Source organism: Vitis riparia, chromosome 18, assembly GCF_004353265.1.
Source record: "Vitis riparia cultivar Riparia Gloire de Montpellier isolate 1030 chromosome 18, EGFV_Vit.rip_1.0, whole genome shotgun sequence".
Classification (NCBI taxonomy): Eukaryota; Viridiplantae; Streptophyta; class Magnoliopsida; order Vitales; family Vitaceae; genus Vitis; species Vitis riparia.
The window spans coordinates 24,819,765-24,836,370 of NC_048448.1; the positions used below are offsets into that span (position 1 = coordinate 24,819,765).

The window sequence follows — 16,606 nt, forward strand, 5'->3', positions numbered from 1 at the left end:
TGTTCTTGTTATAATTATCCTGACTATAAAGTAGTAACACCAAAATCCTTTTAAATATCTTATAAACTAATATACTTGTTAGTAAAAAAAAGGTAAGACACAGTCTCTAAGACATTCCAAAAAAAAAAAAAAGAGTGAAAAATGATGAAAAACCTATAATCGATCTCACCATGTCTATCAAAGTTTTTTTCTTCTTTCCATTACTCAATTTTGTAATGGAGTCATGGGTGCATTCAACTAGAATATAATCTTCTACTCCTTGGGAACAAATCAAACCTACTAGACAAACTTAGAGTATTCATTAATAAAAATGATAAAATACCCATACTCCCCTTATGCATGAACACTAAAAGTTCCATACTAGTGGATATAAACTAACTACAAACATTCCATGGCTCTAGTCCTTTAAAAGCAAAGGCTCTCTTGGTCATTTTACCATCTATACATGATTTATGGATTGTAATATCTTCTTTATTAGTGTTAGTTTCATTCCTTTAGTGAGATATGACTAGTCTCATTACTTGACTAAGTGATAATGGAATTAACATAAAATGGATAAGGTAATACTTCCTACTAGCTTACACAACTAACATTGCAATTGAAGCTAAGGTAAGTACAATCCCATCATGTAACCTTCTTACTTGTTGAAAATCCTAATGTTACGATAGAATCCTTAAAAACATGACATGGTGTAATAAATTTGGAATTCATTATTTATTTAATAAAGTTTCATTTACACTTTAATTTAGCCTTATTTCATACACTACACTTTATGTATCTACACACTATACATGACTTAGATGTATTTAGAGTTGCACAGAAAATCCAAGTTATGAGTTCCTTACAAGTAGATGACTTGCTTACAATTAGTTCATGGACTTAGGCAATCCATTAGAGACTATAGTGCACTACCTCCTAATTGGAGGGATGACTGGTCTTGACCATTAGGATGTGTTTTCCATGGTGAGTGCACTAGTATGTATAGTTTACACATTAGACATGACCTATTGTGAGTCATGATGTATGGCTATTGAGTAGTCATGACTTTACCAAGCTGCTAATGATAACTCAAATCATGCAATAGGATGACTCGTTTAAAGCTTATTTTGGTGTGATAAAGCAAGTACTCACGAGTAAGCCTAACTTTAGTTTATTGCTAATGCCTAAGAAAAATTTGTTTTGATGTGTTTTGTGAGAATTTTGCAAGATTAATGACGCTTTGCTCATTTCTAGAATTTCATGAACAAAGAGTATGTAAGTAAAGGATGCTATCACTAATAGTGCACTAAGTAAGAGCCTTAAATTATGCACTATGTCTAGTTTAATGAGAATAGTGCACCTTAAGGGCAATAAATCATATTACGTACTTAGAGAAACATTTCAATAGTGTAACTTTAAGTGGTGATGCGGATTGCACGCTTAAGGAAGCCACTGTATTTTGCACTCGAATGACTCTTCTCAAATTGTGCTATGGTCAAATAGCGTGCCTTCTTTAGGCACTCCAACAATGGTGCACCCAACATTAGAGAACCCTTTGTAGGTTGTGCACTCTAAACGCATCAATCCACATTGTATACTTAGAGAAATGCACTTAAATTGTGCACCCTTGAGAAATGATTTGAATTGCACATTTAAGAGCCATGTTGCATAATGCACCTCTTATTGTGCATTAAAAGAACCTTCATTGAGTTGCACACTAGTCAAGTGTGACAAGAAGGAAACACATCTCATCCTAACTTGTACAATGTTGGTTTGACCTAAAGAGGGGAGTCCAATTACAGTACCCCCGAGAATGATGCCAATTTTTGGTCCTGAGATAAATTGCCACAACTCTTTGCTTGTTGGGAACAAAAATATGAAAGTTTGTTCCAAAAGGTTCTGTGGCAATAGGACTAATTTTTCCCTTAGGATAATTCTTGGTTTAAACAAAATTGGAATGAGTTTTCAATAAAGTTTACCAGTTCAAAACTTTAAACCAAGGTAGTCGTTGAAACTCCTAGTCTTTAAACCAAAAGTAAAAAGAATTAACAACTATATAATGGTTAGGTCATCTCCATATGGATAACTTTGCATCAACTTAGCCAAATGAATGGTTGGGGTGATGTGAATGAAGTGAAAGAAGTGATAAAAACTAAGATAATTTTTTTTTGTATTTTTTAAAAAGGAACAAGAGAAAACCTAAAAGAAAAACGAAACTTAAAAAAATACATGCTTCACTAAAGGAAAGTAGTTAAAGTTTAACCTCTTGAAGCAACCCACTTGTAATGTCCCGACTATTGCTTGCGACAAATAGATCAGACTAAGGGTTTACACCCATGGAAACAAGTTCTAATTGATAGAAAGGTCAACCGCCTCAACAATAGATCAACTTGGTCTGATTGCTCTTTTTTGGTCATCGCAATTAGATTATTCAGATGGGTTATTCCCTGTGTTAGAAGGTTTGTTTATGGTTTATTAGGCTAACAATGGAAAAGTGCGTACATACAGCTTTGGTTGCATGGTTTGCGACCCTTACAACCCAAACACATATCTTTGTTTCTTTTCAAGGGTACTCTTTTCTATCCTCGTAGTCTTAGCTTGGTCAAGTAGAAACTCCTTTCGATCCTCATGATCACTTGCCTTAGAGAAACCACATTCAACGATAAACAACTATACTAAAGGTAAGATGACTTGGAAATTGAAGATTGCAACTCCCTTTACTACTAGTGAAACGAACAAACACAAGTAAAAAGAAACAAACACAATAACATGATTATAAAAATAAAATAAAACATTATAAAAGAAAAAGAAAAAACACTAAATCTAACTTATTTATTTCCTCTTATTAATCCCTTATGAAGTAGTTTGTTCACTATTTACAATTCTCCTATTTATAGGCAAAAATCTTCCCCATTTGTCAATAAAATGATAATTGTAATAGAAAATTAAACCATGCATTAATAAAATGAGCATACACAACAATAATAAATTAATGAAAATATAGAGCTCTCAAGATTATATATATATATATTTGCAAGGTATTTTAGTATCATAAGAATTAAGTCTATGATGGGTAGGTTATAACTTTATTACTAGTTAAAGAGCCCTTCAAATTAATCTCTCTACCTTAACCATAATGGTACCTAAGGCAAGATCAATATACCTTTAGTTTAGTCATGGACTATGCAAGTGGGATTGCAATAAGCAATTCAACCACTTCATATCCAATGTTAAATGTGTAACCATTGTCCTTATACCATTGATGTCACTAAGTAAGGAACTCCATTGGTGGAGTAGTTTCTTCCACTACATACATGTCTAGTCTTATCCATAAAGAGAGTCCATATCTCTTGATGCCTAAGGCCTAACCCATCGGTGGGGTGGTGATGAACCTAAATCAAAATAGGCTCGACAATTTGAAGTCATGAGCTTTGCTAAGGCCCTCTCCCACTTAATATCTTGAAAAAAAAGATTTTTAATAATTTTGGTAACTTTTTTTTTAAAGTAAATTCTCTACAAGAGATTTTCCAAAGTCGTTATTTATTTCTTAAATTGAGACTTTTGTATTAAAAGAATTGCTCTCTTATTTCTTATGTTGGGATTAAACCCTAGAAAGCATGACATGATGTAATATATATAAATTGATTTATAAATTTATTTATTTATGTTATTTGATTTCCTTTTTATTATCTTGTATGCATTAATTGGTTATTTGAACATACATGCTCATATCACTTGTATTGTATGTGACTTGGGTACATTAGAAGCTGTATAGAAGATTCAAGTCATGGGTTCCTTGCAAAGTGATGAGTTCCATAGTTGGTTCATGGATTTGGACAATCTATCTGAGACTGTAGTGCACTATTTCCTAATTTAAGGGATGATTTATCTTGGTTATTAGGATAGTTTTCCCATGGTAAGAGCACTAGTATATGTGATGCACACTAGACAAGACCTATGGTGAAATCATAACATAAGACTATCAATTTTCATGATTCACCAAACTACTATATTGCATGAACTATCAATTTTGAAAGGGTATAGAGCTTGTGTCAAAATCATCATGAAGCTTTGACATTTGAGTGAGATCCTAAAGTAGTCATATATCCCCACAGATTGGGTCATTATTGATGGAGACTAGTGGCAACATATATTTTCAATAAAGACACCGTGATATCTCATGGTATTAAAACCATGTGTCATTGGGTGATCTAAAAAACATGTGATCTAGAAGACTATGACCATAATGTTTCACTTAATGAAATTTGACATATGTTCCTTAAAGTTAGAATACGTTAATTGATCACATAATAAGGAGGATTCATAACTCAATGATTAGAGAGGTAATATTGATAAGTGATAACGCTACTTTGTTAGATTACGAATACCAGTTATGGATAATAGGTCATAGACCCAAGCTTCATCTCGTTATTATTTACATAGGGTACTGAGTGTAGTTGATTCTTTAGTAAGATGTTGAATCAACTTCAGAATTATATTTTAAGGAAGCTAGTAATGTCCTATAGATTCCAATTGTTCTCGCTTAAACTCATATACCTTGATGACACAATTTATGAGGGTTGGATTGACTTTAGTTTCACTTTTGTGCATTAAAGTGTTTTGGTGAGTATGTAAGTGTTAGAAAAAAGAGGCTAATCCAACCTATGGTAATCACCCTAGAGGGGAGAGGGGGGGGGGTGAATAGGGTGATGGTCTCTTTTTGAAAATTTAAACAAGTGAATGTAAGAGACAATTATATGCAAGTATATAATAAGCAATATAAACACAATTGCATATAAATTAAAGAGTAGGGAAAAGTGAATGCAAACATAAGAGTTTATAGTGGTTCGACGCAATCCGGCCTACATCCACTCTCCTCTAGCTTCAATCCCAAGCTTGAGGTTCCACTAATTCAAGGCTTCCAAACCAAGCCTTCAAGCTATACAATTAGATTATGGTTCTAATTGACCCTCTTGGACTTTTGATTCCAAGCACCCTTTACATTTCTCAAGAGATACCACACTCTTGAGAAACTTCTTCTCAAAGGTTTACAAATAAAAGATCTCACAAAAATCCTAGTGCAAGAATTTTAAGCTCAAATGATACAAGAAAACTAAGATTGAAAGGTGAACTAAGGATATGCAAGTTTTAGAACAATGGTGCACTCAAAAGCACTCTTCCAAGGCTCAAATATAATCAAGAAAGATTTGGGAAGGTTAAACTTTTTAAACAATGAAGATTAGAGTTTTTTTATAGAAGAGAAAAGCTAAACTAGCCGTTTGGGGGTTCGATCGTTCGAGCTAGGGGTCGATCGGTTGACTAGCCGTTAACATTTAATGTTTGGCAGGTGACCGTTGGACCTCGACCGGACCTCAACCGGTTGAGGTTCAACCTTGACCCGTTGAACAACCGTTCTGGAAGAAAGAAAAAGTTTTTTGCACCATCGACCAGTTGAGATGGGGGTTTACCCGGGCCTCGACCGGTTGAGTTGTGGGTCTACCCGGACCTCGACCGGTTGAGCTGGGGGTCGACCCGAACCTCGACTGTTGAGCTTGTGGTCGACATGTTCCTCACCCGGTTCAACCGGTTGAGCTGTTTTTTGGCTCAACAACCAACTTTTTCAAATTAAAACCTTTTAAAATAAGTTTGAAAGACACTTAACACAAGGTTTTAGTTGAAAACATGAAATCATCCAATTCTTAAAATATTTAAAACAAATAACTTTTGGATGATTTTGGTGCATAAGTAAAGAATGTAATGCATGAAAATCCTAGTGCACCAACAACCTTATAAGGAGATCTTATGAAGCTTAGGTCTTGAAAAACACTTCTCTTTGAGGTGGTCTTCTTCTTCATGATTTCTCATTGTCTTGATTTGTCTTTGTGATTGACACTTTGGAAATCATCTTGCCTAATCACACTTGAAATATAATCATTAGTTCTAAACCTTGTTTTATTATCATCAAAATCAAGATTAACCAAACCTTGGTTTCACAGTAAGGTTTGGGTTAATTGATTAATTAGATGGTCGTGTGATGTTAATTAATCAATTAAGACCTATTTTGGGCTAGATTAAGTGACTCAAGCCTTTGGTGGGCTCAAGTCACTTAAACATGGTTAGGGAACCCTATGAGCACCCCATTAGGAGTTAGGGTTCAATAGAGTTGTCTTCCAACTCCAAAGAGTAGAGAGGACTTTAACTTCCATCCTCTCAAACATCTAATTCTTTAAGTGCTAAGGATCGAGGTTGAGTCATTAGGCAAAAGATCATGAGTTTACGAGGCTTTTGATTACTTTATTTGCATCTTTATTAAAAGGAATTGATTTAGGAATATCTAAATCAAAGTTAAAAGTTTTCTAATACACAAATTAAGATCCTTTGATTATTAAAATTATTATATTTGATTCCATTGCTTAGGATTTAGAGGCTTAGGAAAAGTTTCGTGCACTTAACTTGAGCTTGGGATAAGGAACAGAGAGGTTTGAAATTCCCTACACTTTAACCTTGAACTATCATATCCACAAAAATCCTTTTTCTCTCAAGGTGGGAGAGCCCAAAAAACTTGGTGGTTTCCTCTTTTTTCTCAGGGTGGGAGAGCCTGAAGAACCACTATAGGTGTTGTTCTCTTTATCTTTGTTAGGGAGAGGGGTGGGGGTTGGTTTGGTGGTGGGGAGCCTAGAGAACTACCATTTCAAAACCAAGTGGATAGTCCACAAAAGGAGTAGTAATATGACTTCCAACAACAACTAATTTAAAGAAAAAATAACAATAAAAAAATAGTTCTCATGAAAATTTATTTTCTTAAGAAAATCTAAAATTACTTTTTCATTATTTTATTATTCATTCAACACATGCTAATAATCAAATGTAGCATAAAAATAAATAATAATAAAAAAAAAAGTTGCTCTCATGACCTTAAGGATCTTGTTACATGAATTTGGTATTCCATTTGGATGATCATCTAAACTTACCAAAACCATACATGCAACACAAAATAGGGTTAGTAAACAAATTACAATAAAACTCTATACTATTAGAGAAGTCCTAAAAGACTTTTTTCATTCATTGCCCATTTCCTTGTTGTGAGTGTGTCATCATCAATGCTCGAGTGTCCAAATTTTTTGAAGGGGCATTGGAAGTAACTTCCACCGTTGGAAGGAGCGCTTGAGCGCTCAAGTCTCACGAGTGCCAATCCAGACACTTGAGAGCTTGATGCCACTGCTCAAAGCACTAATCCCATTGCTCAAGTGCTGGTGCAAATCTGTAGATTTTGACAACTAGTTTCTACCTCTCTAATCATCATTTTCTCCATGAAAACTAATATTTTCAGCAAGGAAATGTGCATGAATACCTTGTGATTGTCCAAATCGCTTCCTTGGCCTCCATAGGTTACATAGAATGATAAAAACTAATTTTTACACAAAAATCCTATACCCTAATGGATTGGAGTTTACAAAACCATTCTATCAAAAATAAAATAAAAATAAAAAAAACAAGATTTTTACAAAGAACTAAAAATCCTAGCCCCCTTATGGGACTTACAACCCATCTAGAAAAAAAGAAAACAAATTCAATAATCACAACAAACATAGTATATAATCATCATTATTAAGGTAATATATTATGGACGTACATTTATCTTTATGGCCATCAGATGAGTAAAATATCCTACGGAACCAAGTTAACACACCCTAAAAAGGTTCTATCATGCTTTGTGCTTAACCTATGACTCTAATAACAATTATAGGGAATTCCAAATTTTTCTATTCTTTATTCCAAATTCACATTAAGTGCATGAAAACTCCCTATGACAACCAAATCCTATGCAATGGAAGTTAGATCTAATCCACATGTGCTGCAAACCTTAATTTGCTCCTCATGAAATTTGTTTTTATATTGTATTTAATTAAAATTCTACTTGAAATTGAAGAGGGAGTTCTAAATTATTATAATTTATATGAAATTTATTTTTAATTGTGTTAAAAGAAAAATCAATTAAAACTATAAACAATTATTCAAATGTGATTTTAAAGGAATGGCTTGCATTTGAAGTTTCACTTATAAAAATTGATTTAAAATTAATTATTATTTTTATATATTTTAAAATTCATTTCATTTATTTATTTATTTATTTATTTTTTATAAATATTAGATATAATTTAAAAATATGTATATTTTTAATTAGTTTTAATAAATAATATATTTTATACTATCATAAGCATAAAAAATATTTTCTCAAAGGACAAGCAGAAAATTGTGATCGAGCATTTCTCTTTCCAAACAAATGCGAAGGGGTATTAAGTCTTTTTAACATAAAGCCAAACCCCAAATAAACCCTAAGCTCATCGCCCTCGCTCTGTCTCTCTCCTTCCCTCCCTCCCTCCCTCCTCACTACCCTCCAACGGTCTCATCTCTTCTCCTTTCTACTTTGAATTTTGAGTCCAGATTCCAGGTATACTCCCACTTCTACTTCTCGTTCTTCTCATTTTCTTCCTATATACATACATTTATAATTTAGTTTGGGAGAGAAAGTTGAAAAAATGCATTGTTGTTGAATTCTACACTGTTTTCTGCAACAAATCAGCCTTTTTTCTTTCCAACACAGTGCATAGAATGGAGCAAAGATTAGCCAGTACATTTCGAATGACCGTGAATGAGAAGAAATTCATTGAACAAGCATTGCTTTCCGACCTCAGAATCGATGGTCGTCGCCCTTTTGATTTTCGCCGCATAAGCATCAAGTTTGGTAGGCAAGTATTTATCAGAACAATTTGTGCGTGTGTATGTGTGTATTTTCGGGTGTTTTTACTGATAATGATAATGGGTGGGTTTTGAAATTGTGGTGGAATGTGCAGAGAAGATGGGTCGTCAGAGGTGCAGTTAGGTCAAACTCATGTGATGGGGTTTGTTACTGGGCAACTTATTCAGCCTTATAGGGATAGACCTAATGAGGGGACGCTTTCAATTTATACTGAATTCTCTCCCATGGCTGATCCTTCTTTTGAGGCTGGACGTCCCGGAGAAGCTGCAGTGGAGTTGGGACGGGTAATAGACCGCGGTTTAAGGTGAAAATTTGTTTTTCATTTGGCTATTCTGGTTGTGGTTTGAAATTTTGTTTCAGAGTATTCTAGAATTTTTTAAGTTTTAATTGCTGTTGGCTTCTGTTGAAATATATCATAATTTCTGAAAATTTTACCCGGAATGGCATGTTTCTCAAATTTTGAGGTTCAGAAAAGTGGAACTAATTGTTTTTCAAAATTTAGAGCATCTATGTATTTTATTTTGTCTGAGAATCCATGTGAGGAATTCTCAGGTGACATGGCATAAGTTTATCAAAATCATTGAGATTTTAATGTTTCAACTAATTTAATTTAGTACCAAAAAAACTACAACTTCCTTTATATGTTGTGAGGTAATGGTAAGAAGGGAATAAGCAAAGGGATGAAAAAGAAATTGAGCCTAATTAATATTTCCTCCACCCTTTCCCCAATGTTATGGTGTTTTTAAACAGAAAATTAAGAGCTCTAATCTATAGTTTTTTTTTTTTTCTATTTTTTGTCATATTTTCTTTCCCTTTCAATTTTTCATAACAACCAAGCTGAAGAAATTGATACTCTTTCTCACAGCTTTCCCCCTTTCCTTTATTTGTTCCAATATCCTGATAAAACCTATGCAAGTTCATGCTAAGGAACAAATTTAAGCTTCTGAGCTTAAGATTATAAATTCTCCAAATTGCTTCTCCAAGAGACATAATATCATGACTGGTAACTTTTTTGCAAAATCTAGACCATTTTGTGAAATGTGTCTTGTTAGAGAATCTGTCAGACATTGTGGGAAGCATTCTGTTAAATCATGACAGTGAATCATTTAAAGTGATTAGCAACTAAGCTGCTAAAACTTGATTTAGGCAATAAATTTGTGCTGTATGCCCATTGTGTTCTTAGTAGCTTAGCAAGTTTTTGAATCTTACAAGTACTTATGTTGGCCCTCCTAGAAATGGAGAACTTTCTGTAATTTCATTGAATGTAAATAGAAGTTGGAAAGTGGTTCTGCAGGGAAAGCAGGGCAGTGGATATGGAATCACTTTGTGTTCTTGCTGGCAAGTTGGTATGGTCTATCCGAATTGATCTCCACATTATTGATAATGGGGGGTAAGCTGTAATTCATATATATTCTTTTTAAAGTTCTTATATATAACTTGTTTTTCAGCTGAATATTAAAAGACATTTTATTTATTTTGTGGAAACAGAAATCTTATTGATGCCGCTAATATTGCTGCTTTGGCTGCTCTGTTGACATTTCGAAGGCCTGAATGTTCATTCGGAGGGGAAGATGGTCAGGAACTGATAGTACATCCACCTGAGGTTAGCTCCTCAATCTTCTTTAAGATCAGATTTATAGCACCTTATGGAAGCCGTTTATTTGATTCATCATATTTGCCACATGTACTTTGATTGGTGACTAAGAAAATTGTAAAAAGAGACAGAGCAGGCAAAGATCATTGCAGAAGCCATTAGCATTTATCTTCTGTAAAATACATAGTTAAGCTTCTTCACTTTGTCCTTCTTTTATCTGTTTCTCACATTTTGTAATTTGACAGGTGAGGGAGCCACTTCCTTTGATTGTACATCATCTCCCAATAGCAGTGACCTTTGCAATTATTGGGAATGAGAACATTATGGTAGGTAAAACTAAGTCCTAAAGACAACTCTCAGTAAATTGAGACTCCTGGATATCTCAGCTCCCCTTGTTAGGTTTCTTTTCCTTAAATGCTGAGGTGCCTGCCAGGTGATAGATCCAACCCACAGTGAAGAGGCTGTTATGGGTGGAAGAATGACTGCTACACTTAATACAAATGGTGATGTCTGTGCTATTCAAAAGGCTGGAGGAGAGGGTATCATTCAGAGTGTTATCATGCAGTGCTTGCGAATTGCTTCAGTGAAGGCTGCTGATATAACAAGCAAGATAAAAAATGCAGTGAGTTTCTCCTATATGGTGCTATCTTTTCAATCTTATGTTGTCCTTCGTGACGGTTCTATTTTTCTCTATTTACATATCTGGCTTGCTAAATACTAGTTTTTGTACTACATGGTAAAATTTAATCCATGAATTGGTGTCTAGAATTGTTGATGGGTAGGAGGAATTATCAAGACTTATGAGCTCCTTTCCTTGTCAATTTTGCTTGGCCATCCCTTTTATCCTTGTTATGCATGAGACAAAGTCTTTGGCTTGTAACTTTGGGCTCGAGATTTGTGACTGAGGGAAGTCTCAACCAATTATATTATAAAATCCTAGTACCCAAGTGATCTGTGATCTGATTACATGAACTAAAATAAAGTACTATTCTGTTTAAGGATGTTAAATTTAGCAGTGCATTTCTAAATTTCTGCTGATCCAAATTGAAATCAGAAGGCTATTCTATGGCTGATAGAGGTCCTAAATTCCCATTTTTGAGATTTTTCATCATCTTATAAGGACACAAATTACTAAATGTTGTTTCTAGCCAAATATGAGATTGGCAGCATCTGGGACTCTGGCAAAAAAGTGTATTATTCATAAAATCCTGAATGTTATATGTGGAATGTGCATCTACTATTATTCTTCTGGATACTTTGCTCCATCCTTTGTGGCTGATACCTCCATCCAAATCTGATGTTAAATCCTGCATAATTTGTATCTAATCTCATTCTTAAGCCTACCTTGCTCAATCAGCTTGCATTGTCATCCTAATTTGTGAGCAACATCAACCAACTACTGCTCCTTGGTTGATGAGTGCTAGATTTGCTGGTATGCAAAGCTCCATGCGCTAATGCATATTAAAAAGGAAAAAAGAAAGAAAGAAGGGAAGGGAAAAAAAAAAGAATGAAACAAAGAAAAAGAAACTCCACGGTCTAAATAATAAATAATCAAATTGAATTTTTTGGCTTTTGGAAGATGAGATGACAATTTTTTTTCATTGTTTCTTGAAAATATTTGCTGTTTGTGTGGTGCTTATTTTGATTCAAATGATATACTTTTAGAATTTGGTTATGTACTATGCTTGATTTATTCGGTGAATGTATTTTTTGATAGGTAACTTAAATTAAATTGTCTAAAGCAGATGCAACCTAAGTATGGGGTGGGTTATTTATTTATTTATTTTTTGATAGGTGGGTACAGGGTGGGTTATATACATGGATAATTCAAAAGAGAAAAAAAAAGGAAAAATGAAAACACACGCAGAGAGAAACAAATAAAATAAAATGAAAAGTGAAGGATGCCCTCCTTCTTAAGGACAACCCAAAGCACCAATCATCTTTATGAAAGAATGATCTCCTGTTCCCAATTGATCTGCCTGATCACCCAAAAGAAGAATTTTTAAAAACATTTTTCAATTGCAATTTTTTTCTACATTATGGTATGGTTAATTCTTGTATTTGCTCGTTTCATGAGCATAAAAATAAGCATAGAGGAGCAATATTTCGTACTCTTCTATCTCCTTGTTAACTACACCCAAAAGCACTGGAATTTCTGATCCTTGTTGTGGTGTCAAATCGTGAAATGTGGCTTCCTCTGCTATGAGAAGAACCTAATAGAACTTTGATCTCTTGAAACAAACTCATGGTAGGCCAATCTAATGGGATGTACATTGTTACAGACTTTTCTGTAGTTAATTTCTATCCATAGAAGTTCCTAGAGAAAAATTATGGGCACGTCAACCTCCTACATTTTGCTGAACTGAGAGTTCTTTTGAGGATCCAAACCATATTAACATTTTTCAACTGAAACAGTTGAGACAACTGAAACATTTGAGACAATGGAAACTGGTGCTATTTTAGACATCTTAAATGGATTGCCAGAAAAGAATACCTGTGAGTACCTTGAGTGGCTTTTTTCCCTTCCTAGCAAGAACCATATGAAGTTCTTCATGGTTAATGATTTGATCTGCCTTCTACTTCTACTCTCATGGTGATTGTTTTTGGGGTCTCAGGTTTAGATTCATTGTATCCGTTCTATGACCAAAACCTAATTTTTCTTCTACAAGTTTCTGTAGGTTGAAGCATTCAACACAGAAAGAGCATTGCGGAAGATCAAGCGCCACTCTTCTTCCATAGCTGTGGATGTTAGTGGACCAGGTGCTAAAATGAGGGAGAACAAAAATCAATCTGTTGATGAGAAGGTAGTCAATGAGTTATCAAGCCATCACATGGAGAGGTTGAAGATGGAATCAGAAGAAAGCTGTGTCACTCAGAGCAGTGATGTGGAAGTTAAAACCCAATTATCTGAACAAGGAAGAACTAACAGGAGTGATGAGAACACCAGAAGTTTCATTGGTGGCCCCTCAAGTTGGTAAGGTGTCTTTGCATGCATCATGACCTCACTAATGATTTTATTTTACATTCATTTGAAACTCCCTTTGTGGAAGAACATGATATACATGTGTGTTTAAATAGGAAAAAAAAATATTAACATGGGATGGATTAGTTTTGTTTTTCATAGCATTTGGAGGCATAATCCTTGAAATGAGAACAATAACTCAGGGGATGAATTTAAAACTGAAATAGGACCATTTGTCCGTAAAAATGGTTGTCTATGGGAAGTGAAAGACATTTCAAATGAATTCATTTTCATAAATGCTATGCAGAACAAGTGGGGATTGCATAGCAAATCCAAAATGGGGGGAAAGGACTTGCTAATATTTGTTTTCTTGCATGAACGTTCATGAATGACTCTGGAATTCATGTGACCTGGAAGGTCCAAGAATGACAATGGGCTATCTTATCAGGCCTTTTCTTTTAGGAATTGCTATTTTTCTCCTTTTTAGGAAGAAAGGAACATTTTCGGGGTTTTTTATTTTTTACTATTTTGTTGGATCCATTTTTTTATACTATATTTTCTTATTTCTTTAGGGATCCATACTCGAAGGGCATTGATTCGGATTTCCTGAAAGCTTCTCTAGCTTCACATGGTATTCAATTTATATTGTCATTCTTAAACAGTACAAGAAATTGCTCAATGCTACAATTTCCGCCTTTTCTGACATTAAAATGTATGTTGATGACTTTTCTAGTAGTTTTTGTTTTGGTTGGACCCTATTGAGAGTACTGAGTAACAAAATCTGAATTTGCTTGTTATCTGGTTGGTGGTATTTTGTTAATCTTAAAGAAAACAGTTGTTTGGTGTGTAGTTTTGAAAGTTGTAAGCTGTTAGAAAATCAGGTTGGTCTATTGATTGCTTTAGTCCATCCCTAGGATTGAGGCAGGAGTGCAAGAGTACAAGTTTTTAGCTATGGTTTCATAGAAATGTTGAAGTTCCTTTAGAATTTGGATTATAAATATGGAGTTTGTGGTGTGTAGGTACATTATATATGCATCATGCAGATGCATAGTTCACTTGTAATCAGGATAGAAAAATGCATAAACTAATGTCTGTTGCATTTGAAATGTGCAGGATTGATAAAACAGAACACAAAACAAAAAGATTCAAGAGGTGAAATGAAGGCCCCTGACGTAAAGTCAGAGGAACCAAATGCTGATATTGATCCAGCTCTTTCTCCAATGAAAACCGTTGGAACCACACCTCAAACAAATGGAGAGAAGACATTGAAGGATGCAGTAAAGCCTAAGAACAAGAGAAAGAAGAAGGCATCCCCCAGCACTAATGCAAGGTAGACTGACCTTTGAGAAAGAAGAAGCGCCCCCCAACACTAATGCGAGGTAGACTGACCTTTGCCAAAAGAAGTATCTTCTCCCAACATGTATATTATTTTTACCCTAATTCCTGTAACAAAATTCCATTTTTGGATTTTGTCAAACCCAACTGCTAACACATTGGTGTTAGAGATCTCATATCATATGTGTGAAGCCATTCCCTCTCTTTCTGTATTTGCATATGTATTGGGGTTTGAATTTCTTTATCTGAATTCAATTCTTGATTAACTCGATTGATTTTGAGGTTGTGAGGTCCCTTCTGCTTATGATTTTGCTTTCAATTGTGTTGAGTTTGGGAAATGTGCCTTTGATACTGATTGGTTTGAGATTTTAGTTGAATGAGTTTGTCAAGTGGTGGAACCAATGATGGTTTGGGGTAATAATTTTGGTTTTTTTTTTCTTGCATTCAATAAAGAGACTTCCCATCTCTTTATCTGAATTCAATTCACTCGATTGATATTCCATTTTTTTTTTTTCTAATTATGCCAAAATTTTAATTGTAGTTGAATGTTACCTTTTGAATGACAGGCTATGTGTTCAATGTATGACTCTTCACTTGTTAAGCCTTTTTTTTTGGGTGAATTAAAGAGTCACAATTTGGATAATAAATCTAGTGGTAATTTAATCCATAAAAAATTAATGTCCACAAATGCCCCCGCTTCAAGACAAAGTATGTACATGTCTTGTCATGTTCTTTGGTTTTTTTTTTTTCAAAGAAATATTTAATAGAAAGACCATGACTTTGTTTTTTACTTCTGCCTATGTTTTAGCTTTCAATTTTGTGTTGAATTTTTTTTCAAAGTGATTGATGTAATACATAAAGAATTTGTGATTAATAAGGGGCTGTTCAAACAAGTTTTCTTCTTGAAAGAAAACAAAGACAAAAGATTATAGTGCTTAAGTAATATATCCCAAGTATTTAGAACCATATACTTGGAGGGATATCAACAATTACTCTACAAGCAAACTTCATAAGAAAATAGAAACTCTATCTCACTCAAATCCAGTGTGCTTTAAATGTGGAAAAGTTAGACATTTTAAGAAGGATTGTAAGGTTAATAACTTAATGCATTAAGCCATCATTTGTATTAATGATGGTCAAAATTTGTGTGCTATGAGTTAAACCACTCTTGAAAGTGCCCATCATTAAAGGGTTAGCGTCCATTTTATAATCCTCATTAATAGAAGTCTCATTCATTTCCCAATCATGGCTACTACTACTAATATACCCTTCAAGTGGCTCATTATGAAATCGTATTCCATTTTCACCATCAACACTTGAAAGGTTTTACTAATTCACAATGAATGTGTCTACTTTTATGTGTCAACATTGGGTCTTAATCCTATCATTTTTCAATCTTGAATGATGTATGATATTTAGAATGAAAGTTGTAGATCGAGGAGATATGACCATGATTCTCCATTCTCTACACAATAGAAATGGTAGCTTACTAATTGTACAATTTAAACAAATAAAAAATTTCACATCCCCATCATAGGTTAGCTGTATAGGAGTTGTTGGTATATTGACATTAAATATGTACTCCATTGAAAGAAAATACTCTATTGGATTTAGCCTTGAAATATGATAGACAACCCCTAATAATTCTTCATATGATAGTCTTTGAGACATCAATGCCTTTGCCTTTACTTTCTTTGAAACAAAAAGTATTTTTATCCCCGGTCTAGTCTTCCTTCATATAAAAATATTATTCTTCATCAACCATTGAAGCAACAAAATAATCCTAACTATTGGTACCAACACACGACAGTAGAACATTTTTGAGCTATAATGGAGCATTATCATCAATTAAGTAGATATTCATTTTGAAAATCTTATTCATTGTTAAGTTCATCTTATTTCAATAAACATATTTATTATTCTAGTAAGTAAAAAATATTGAAGATTATTAATAATATTTACTATCACAAATACT

General features: G+C 34.0%; 1 protein-coding gene across 5 annotated transcripts; it reads left to right on the top strand.

Annotated features, from left to right (window-relative positions):
• Positions 1–8,337: 8,337 nt before the first annotated feature.
• Positions 8,338–14,935, top strand: LOC117907932 (exosome complex component RRP45A-like). Of its 5 annotated transcripts, none has more exons than XM_034821611.1 (10): positions 8,338–8,431; positions 8,564–8,729; positions 8,835–9,044; positions 10,035–10,130; positions 10,229–10,343; positions 10,580–10,660; positions 10,768–10,956; positions 13,013–13,308; positions 13,869–13,927; positions 14,410–14,935. In XM_034821611.1, exons 2-10 carry the CDS (start codon positions 8,593–8,595, stop codon positions 14,628–14,630), a joined length of 1,404 nt encoding a protein of 467 aa, XP_034677502.1. In that variant the 5' UTR covers positions 8,338–8,431; positions 8,564–8,592; the 3' UTR covers positions 14,631–14,935. The 5 variants fall into 5 exon arrangements, with proteins under 5 accessions (XP_034677502.1, XP_034677501.1, XP_034677503.1 ...); XM_034821610.1 differs by having other exon boundaries at positions 8,585–8,729; XM_034821612.1 differs by lacking the exon at positions 13,869–13,927 and having other exon boundaries at positions 8,585–8,729; positions 14,410–14,537.
• Positions 14,936–16,606: the final 1,671 nt, after the last annotated feature.

Bases quoted from the DNA above. Each gene is read 5' to 3' on its own strand.
- LOC117907932 (XM_034821611.1), top strand. From the start codon at position 8,593: ATGGAGCAAAGATTAGCCAGTACATTTCGAATGACCGTGAATGAGAAG. The intron at 9,045-10,034 runs GTGAAAATTTGT...GTGGTTCTGCAG, and splicing joins GTAATAGACCGCGGTTTAAG to GGAAAGCAGGGCAGTGGATA. The intron at 10,131-10,228 runs GTAAGCTGTAAT...TTGTGGAAACAG, and splicing joins CACATTATTGATAATGGGGG to AAATCTTATTGATGCCGCTA.